The following is an 8,160-nucleotide window of genomic DNA, read 5'->3' on the forward strand; positions in this document are numbered from 1 at the left end:
GAAAAACCGAGACTCTTTTTCTACTAGTTTTGAAGGTAACGAGATGTAAACCCAGAGTTAATGTGGCTCCTGCCCGAGAATGAACCCAACAGAGAGGAAAACAGAATGAAAAGGTAGATGAAGGCTCAGCCCTGATGATTTCACTTGAGCCCCTGGATCGGCTTATACCTGAAGGCAGTGTACCTTTGAGTTCCCAATTACATAAGCAAACATCTTCCATTTTGTACTGTTTGGCTTTGCCAGCTGGATTGAGTATCTTCATTTGAGAGGCAAGTGTCAGAATCTAGATTCAGATGCCAAAGAACAGAGCTTTCCTTCTGGGCAAAATTAATCACACCAGGTAAGGGGAGAAGCCACAAATCTTGGACCCATTAGTACCAAGCTCTTGCCGAGGGCACTGTCATCTGAAAGATGCCAAGAGCAAGGACTGGAGCCTGGCTGACAGAATCCTTCATTAAGCCAGTAACTCAATTGTCACCCAAAAAGTGTAGACCACTGCACATCCATACTGGGTTTGGTTTTGTTTCACCAAGCTACGAACCTACACCATTTTTTAACAACTTTATTGAGGTATAATTTACATATATAAAATTGACTCATTTTAAGTATACAATTCAAAGATTTTTATACAATTTACCAAGTTGTACAAACATTACCACACCCAGTTTTTGAACATTCCACCGCCCAATAAGGTCCCTCGTATCTATCAGCACTCACTCCCCGGCCCCTCTCCCGCCAGCTCCTGGCAGCCTCTAACCTACCTTGCATTCTTATAGATTTGTCTTTTCTGGATATTTCATATAAATAGAATCCTACAGTATGTGGTTTTTGTGTCTGTCTTCTTTAACTTAGCATAACTTTTTGAGATTTATTTACATTGTAGCATGTATTAGTATTTTTTACTGCTACTCAACAATAAAACTTTGGTACAGACATACCACATTCTGCCCACCCATTCAGCAGTTGTTGGACATTTGGGTTATTTCCACTTTCTGGCTCTTATAAATAATGCTACCACGGGTATTACGTACAACGCTTTGTGTAGGCATACGTTTTCATTTCTCTTTAATAGATGCGTAGGAAGGGAATTGCTGGGTCATGTGGTAAATGTATGTTTAATTTTTAAAGAACACACCCAGCCGCCAAACCACTGTTCTTATTTCTCAACTTGGTAGCAATGGGTTGGATTATGGGAGACACTCACCAAAAATTAGAGGTCGGTTCTCTGCACACAGCGCAGGGAGCACCAGCGTATTAAACACGATTGACTCTCACACCAAGTCGCAACCTCTAAAAATAACCCAGAGCGCTGGGGGCACCAGAGCAGACAGACAGCTGTGGAAGAAAGGACCCGTTCTGCAGCACGAAGCAAGCCCCAACCCCCCACAACTGTCTAGTTCAAGACCAATCCAAGAAAAGAAACATGCTTGATGGAATACATACAGACAAAGCTGGGGGGAGAAACAAAGGGGGTAAGTATAAGGCAAACGTTGTCAGTAAAAAATCAAATGCTAAGGCACTTATTCCTCTGGGAGAGAAAATGCAACCACAGTCCCCCACTCAGTCCTGCAGTAAATGATATCTGCATGGCCGTAATCACGCGAACGGCTCACGCTGAGCCCCAGAGCTGGTCTTCTCTATAAGCCTTTGGTTCTGTTGGATTGCATTCTGGTTTCCTGCTCATTTTATGAAATATTTCAGGTGTATAAAAAAGGACAGAAAAGCCATAGCACAGAAAATAAACACAACATTAACACTCAAATTCTTAGCCCGAGTTTAAGAAATAGTAGTGCACATAAGGTCGAAAGCGCTTGTGCATTCTTCCTAGGTGGGGCTGCCGTCTCCTTCTCCCAAAGAGGCCCACCCCCATGCTGGTTATTTCCAGCCACCACCCCCCCCCCCCGCCCCTGCCCCCAGATCAATTTAGTCTTTGTCTGCGCTGACCCCTTCAGACTCTATTTCCTGGGCTTCCTTACTCTGCCCCCCACTTAGGTTTGGGCAATGGGGGGCCAGGACAGAAGACTGGAGGGTGGGAGGAGAGAGAGCTGGGGGTATTTGTTCCTCCTGCCCCCTCCCTGCTTGGCTGGAGCCTTCAAGTATAGCTCCCCTTCCCCAGGATTGAGCTTTGGCCAAGCTCTGCTGACTGACCCCTCCCTCTGCCCCTTTAGCATCTGTGCTGCCTGAAGCAGCACCCTCTGCTCCTCTAGAATTAGGATCCCAGCTCCAGGGGCCTTAAACTGCCACACCTCTCTGTAAAAAGCCCCTTCTATAAACTCTCCAGTGAGATCCCTTGGACACAGACACTTCTTGCCAGGGCTCTGCCTGATGTCCACTTCAGTGAATCTGGCCCACGTCACTCCCTTGCAAGTCTTTGTAGTACTGTACAAAGATATGCGTGAGTAAGCAATACATAGTTTCACTTTATTATACACAACACACTGTACATCCCTCTCTGCAACTTTTCATTTCAGTGTTGCTTTTTTCTGTTAAAGATTTTATTTACTTATTTTTAGAAAGAGGGGAAGGAGAAAGAGAGGGAGAGAAACATCAATATGTAGTTGCCTCTCTCGCACCCCCCACCAGGGACCTGGTCTGCAGGTCAGGCATGTGCCCTGACTAGGGATTGAACCTGGCAACCCTTTGGTTCCCAGGCCTGCACTCAATCCACTGAGCTACACCAGCCAAGGCTCAGTGTTGCTTTTCTGTTTTAAAGATTCATCCACGTTGATATACGTAACTCTAGCTTATTCATTCTGCTCTTCACACCCCACTCCATGGATGTTCGATGGAATTATCCAGTCTGATGGACACTTGGGTTTCTGTTTCTTAGCTGTTATAAACAAGTGTTTTGAAAATTCTTGGACATATTTCCTGTTTGAAATTTTAACTATGAGTATAGGTATTACTTATAAAAATGTTTAATGGATCAAAAAAAAAAACAAAAAACCCAGAGAAGCACTAACATTAGCTCTGTGAGCTGAGATGCCCATAGCATCTTTTCTGCACATCTGATTACCCATCTTTGATACTTGTATTGAAGTCACAAACAAACGAGTTTCTGTTGGAGTTCTGCCACCTGTCCTGTCCTCTGAGGCCCCAACCTCTGCCCCAGTGGGAAGACAAGGTTAATGATTCCAGGTTCCAGAACACCCGTGAAACATCTGGAGATGCCCTCTTAACACAAGGCATCTTGGCTGAGCCGTAAGATCCAGAACTGGGAGTCAGAACTCCTGAGTCAACATTTTTTGCAAGAACTGCCAGCAATGGAATTTCATGGCATTTTCAGTCAGGGCTCTGGCCCAGGAGCATCGGGGTTGGTGGGCAACGCAGTAAATTGCAACAGAGCCATGGTCACCACCAAAATGTGGTGCCTTACAGCTGTGCCCTTCTCCGGTGGGAAGTTTTTCAAAAGATTACATTTATATAGTTCTCTTTCCAAGGATTCATCAACATCAAACAAAGATTTCTGGATGCTGAGTATGCTTAACTAAGACTGTTGCTATGGAAACACTACCAAGGATGGCAAGTTGACCTCATCTAAACTGCATCGATTCTATATTGGGAGGGGAAAGATTCTGAGTCACGTGGAAGGATCAACTAGTAATGTCTGTATGGGAGCAGTAATTGGAAGTATGAGCACGTGTGTCAGACACTTGGAAGGCAGGATAAAACAACAGCTAAGTGATTAGGCTATGCAGCCAGACTGACTTCACGTCCAGGGTCTGCCACTTGCTGAGTTAGGCAACCTCTTTTGTACTTCAGCTTCCTCAGTTGTCAAAGGGCTGGGAGACAAGGCCTATGTTACAGGCCATGACCTGGTTTTTAAAAACCAGCCTTATTGGGGTATAATTTACATATGAATTTGCCAGTTTTCAAGCATATCATTCAATGAATTTTGGCAAACATATACAACTGTGTAACCAGCACTACCATCCGCACATAAAACAAAGGTTCCTTCGTGTCTCAGTAAACTTTTCACGGCGTCTGCAGGCCAAATAACTGAAAAGCATTTATATCCTAACAACTTAGTAACCTTTCGGAAAAGATAATACACTGAAATCAACAAAAAGATTTTTACTTCATTCTGAAATAACCAAAATTATTTACTAGTGGGACATGCGTGCCTGTCGGCTCTGCACAAATCCTCAAACCGGGGGATCAGATTAGACACTGCTGGCCTCATTTCTCATTCCATGGGGTTTTAATGAAATAATACTCCCTTCCTGCTTACAGCCTGCCCACCTGATGTCTAGTCTGTACACAGCAGCCAGAGGGAGGCCCATTTCATTGGTAGTAAAAGCCAAAGTTTTTACAGTGGTCTCCCTACTGTGACATCAGGTTTAGGGAAAAGCCACTTCCAGCTACCTCCTTCCTTGGTGGGAGGGGCAAGGCCAAGTTTCCAGTGGGATAAGGCAAGGCAGGAGAGGCTCATTAAACCATCTGCCACTGTGTCTTATGTGACCTTCTGTGGTCATACCACAGGCCACAGGGCCATGCTCAATTCACCAGCAAGGCTGAAACCCCAACCAGTCATAAAGGCAAAGACCCCATAGCGACCCGACCTTGTCCTGGAATCCACTGAGTCCGCGTCAGATGCAAATCACAGTCAAAAGAAATCAGATCCTTTCCTCTGGAAATTCCCAGAGCTTATGACTTGGGGGGGGGGGGGGGGAATTCCAAAGATCTTTCAGATCCTGTAGGGCCTGAAAATTAGGTTTCCTCTTTCCTCCCTTTATTTGTAAAAGGGAAGGAGAGGTAAAACCCAGAGACATTATACACTGCTTCCAGAAAGAGGAAATCGAAGAGATACAAGCATGAAAAACTCATGAATCCCAGATTCTGAAGGAGATGTAGGAAAATTAAGATAGATGAGGATTTTCTGGTGGAAATAAAAAAAGAAGCCCTTCCTATTGTTAACCTTTCTAGTTCCCACCTGCCCACCTGCGTACCTGTGGTGACCTCCTTGTTCCCCAGCAAATGTCTCATATCTGAAAGTCTGTCCAATAAATACACACTGACATGCACTCCCTACTTATATGCATGTTTCCAGAGATTCTCATCTCAGCAGTTCAGACCTCTCCCATTTAATATGACAGAGAGGGGACTCCCAATACAAGGACAGACATCTGACCTGAACATTTAGGGAACTAAGTTCTAGCCCCAACTTGATCGCGAAATTGCTGTGTGACCCCAGTTAAATTAGCAAGCCCAAGCTTCAGTGAAGACATAGTGTTTTTGACCTTAACTCCCAGGGACCTCTGCGGCCTTCCATCCATTACTGGCCTTTGACTCAGCAGCTGCCACCAAAGCCTAAGGCCAGCAGGGTCCCTCTGCCCCAAGGCAGGGCCCAGTCCATTCCTGCTGCCCTACTGCCGAAGAACTAAGCAGGTGACATCATAGCTTCCACCCAGCCAACCCTTGCTAAGCACCAGGGTTTGAAATCTAGAATTAATGCCCAATTCCTCCCTGTCCCTCTCACACCTGAGGCCCAGAGACACCAAGTGAGAACACAACAACAAATCAAACTGTCTTCTTTGCAACCTCTGCCCGCCAAGACTTGCAGTCTAATTGCTGTTAATTGCATTAATTGCACAGCTCTGAAGTGTTGACTCCTCCTCCTTCTCCTAGTCTAAGGCAGGTCAAGGGGAAGGAAGGATGAACAACAAAAGCTCCACACAGCAACCTCCTTCTCCCACTCCTGACCCTCAACCCTCAAACCCCCTTGGTGGCTCCAAGGCTGGACATAACATGAGAGCCCAGCAGGACAAAGCATTAAGAAGTGGCTGTGCTCTCTCGATGGCAGTAGAGTCACAAGGGTCCCCGGGGAACTGGGTGGGACCCAAGCCCTAGACCCAAGGAGAGGGCACCAACCCACACATGCTGGACAGGCCGAGAAAGGGATGCCCTTCCGGTTCTGGGTACCTTACCCTCTGCTCATGCCTAACACTGTCCCACCTCTCCAGCACCCCTCCCTCTACTCCTCCGGACCTGCTGCCTCGTGTCTAGAAAGACCCATCACAGACACCCTTGGCAATCTCCTCTTTCCTCCCCTGGACACGGCAAGAGGCCAACCAACTGCAGACAAGAACTACACGTTCAGGAAAAAGGTCACTGCTCCAGCTGAGGACTAGGAGTGGGGTGGAGGTGCGTGAAACGACTTCAGACAAGCAGAGCCCGACGCTGAGGAAACAAACAATCCCGGAGCTGCAGAGGGGGCAGCCTCATCTCCAAACAGGGCCTGGGAGTCCCCTCGGCCAACCCCAGGGTTTCCTGAGGCGTCTCCAGTCGGCAGAGCAGGTAGCGGAGGCCTCTGAGAACTCCCACCGAGAACAAACCCTCCTGCCCGGACCCCACAACAGCAAAGCCATTCTCTCAGGGGCCTCTCTGACCTCCGCCCCCGCCGCCCCCTCGCCAGGCTCTGGGAGGGAGGGTGAGGGAGGCGCCCCAGCTGTCAGACCGACGGATGCCATCCACAGCGCCGAACTCAGCCTGCAGCCGCACCAGAGCCGCGAAGGCGGGGCGCACGGATCGCTGGTCCCTCCGCACAGCCGACGGGTTCCAGGGGAACGTCTCCCAGCGCGTGCTGCAGAACCTGGCTGCAGCGGAGGGCCGCCCCGCCGGAGGGGAGCGGGAGCCCGGCCGGGGGTGGGGTTCCGGAAGACCCCTGCGGAGCGGGGTGCTGGGCCGCCTCTCTCGGAGTCCCAGCCCATTCCTGCCCCCTCGAGCCTCCCCCACAGGGACATGCCTGGAACTTCCCCTCAGAGGCGACAGACCAACTTTCTGCAGCAAAGGAGGTGCGCGGAGTAAGGAGCCGGTGCGAGAGCGGGGGAGTGGGGCTCCGACCGGGCGCCCCAAGTGGATGAAGAACTGAAGTGCTGGAGGTGGGAGTGGGTTGGCCCACGCGGACCACCGGCCTCCGCGGCCTGGCCAGGGACACCCACCGCCTAGGAGTCCCCTGGGGCGCCCGCCGCCCGGGCTGGGGGAGCCGGAAGGGGGAAGGCACTGAGCCCCAGGTAGCAGAGTGGAGGGACCAGGTGGCCCGGCTTTACCTGCAGTTCCTGAAATTCTCCCTCCAGCTCGTGCCACTCGCGCTCGCAGCGCTCCAGCTGGCCCGACATGGTGCAGTGGCGCGAGGCAGCGGCGGTGGCTCCCGCAGCGTGGCGCGGCGGGCCACCAGCGCCCCACCGCCGTCCGCTCGCCCGCCGCTTTCGGAGGCACCAGCTGTTCCTGCGCTGCCGGAGCCACGCGCGCACCTGACGTCACAGCCCCGCCCCGGCGCCCGCCCCACCCCCTCGCCCGGCGGCAGACCACGCGCATGCGCAGGTTCACGCGCCTCCCTGGCCCCGCCCCCGTGTGTCGCGCGCCCGCCGAGGGACGTCTGTAGCTTTGCTAGTCTGCCTGTAGCCCCTTGGGAATGCGTCTGCGCCTCCAGAATCTCTCTTCTACTCGTTCGCAAACTGTATTTGCAATGCTTACTTTATATACATTATTTAGATTGTGTTTATTTGGGGTGTCTAGGGTCTAGAGGGAGAAGGGTGATTTGGGGACGTAAAAGCGCACCATCCTTTGGCATCACCTGGCCTGAGCCAAAGCCAGCAGCCTGGAATGCTACAACTGACATTGACTGCCCAACAAGGTCGCCGAGTAGGGCGGGGAAGTACAGAGAGGGCCCTGACATCTCACATTGTCATTATTTTCTGCAACTAATAACAACCTAGATTCCTGCCCTCTAAGACTCTGGGTGACTATCTTGACAGCTGTTTCTGTCACTCAAATGACACAACCACCTCGAAGGTAATTGAATCCAAATTCCCTTCCCTCAAGATCTGTCCCTGCCTGGCTTTCCAGTCACATCTCTTATCTCACCCCCACCTCCAGCTACTGTGTCTTCTCTTCCTGCCCGTGTGTGGAATATTCTTTCCCCTAAATCTCCATATTGTTTCCTTTTGTTCATCATTCAAGCCTCAGTTCACATGATACCTGTGTTAGGTCCTGGGGCTTCCCTAACCACAAACTGACCGGCTTAAACAACAGCAGTGTCTTCTCTCACAGTTCTGGGTGCAAGGACACAAAACCAAGGTGTCTGCAGGGTCATGCGCCCTATGAGACTGGGTGGTGAACGTCCGTCCTAGCTTGGCATTCCTTAGCATGCAGCTGCAT

General features: G+C 50.2%; 1 protein-coding gene across 1 annotated transcript in view; it reads right to left on the reverse strand.

Annotated features, from left to right (window-relative positions):
- TMEM120B (transmembrane protein 120B) overlaps positions 1-7,253 on the reverse strand; it is a 36,252-nt gene extending 28,999 nt beyond the window's left edge. The window contains exon 1 of the mRNA XM_024566659.4: positions 7,050-7,253. Within this exon, the coding sequence (XP_024422427.2) occupies positions 7,050-7,118 (69 nt within the window). The 5' untranslated portion in view covers positions 7,119-7,253. The remainder of the gene's footprint in view (positions 1-7,049) is intronic.
- Between the last annotated feature and the right edge of the window lie 907 nt (positions 7,254-8,160).

Source organism: Desmodus rotundus, chromosome 7, assembly GCF_022682495.2.
Source record: "Desmodus rotundus isolate HL8 chromosome 7, HLdesRot8A.1, whole genome shotgun sequence".
Lineage (NCBI taxonomy): Eukaryota > Metazoa > Chordata > Mammalia > Chiroptera > Phyllostomidae > Desmodus > Desmodus rotundus.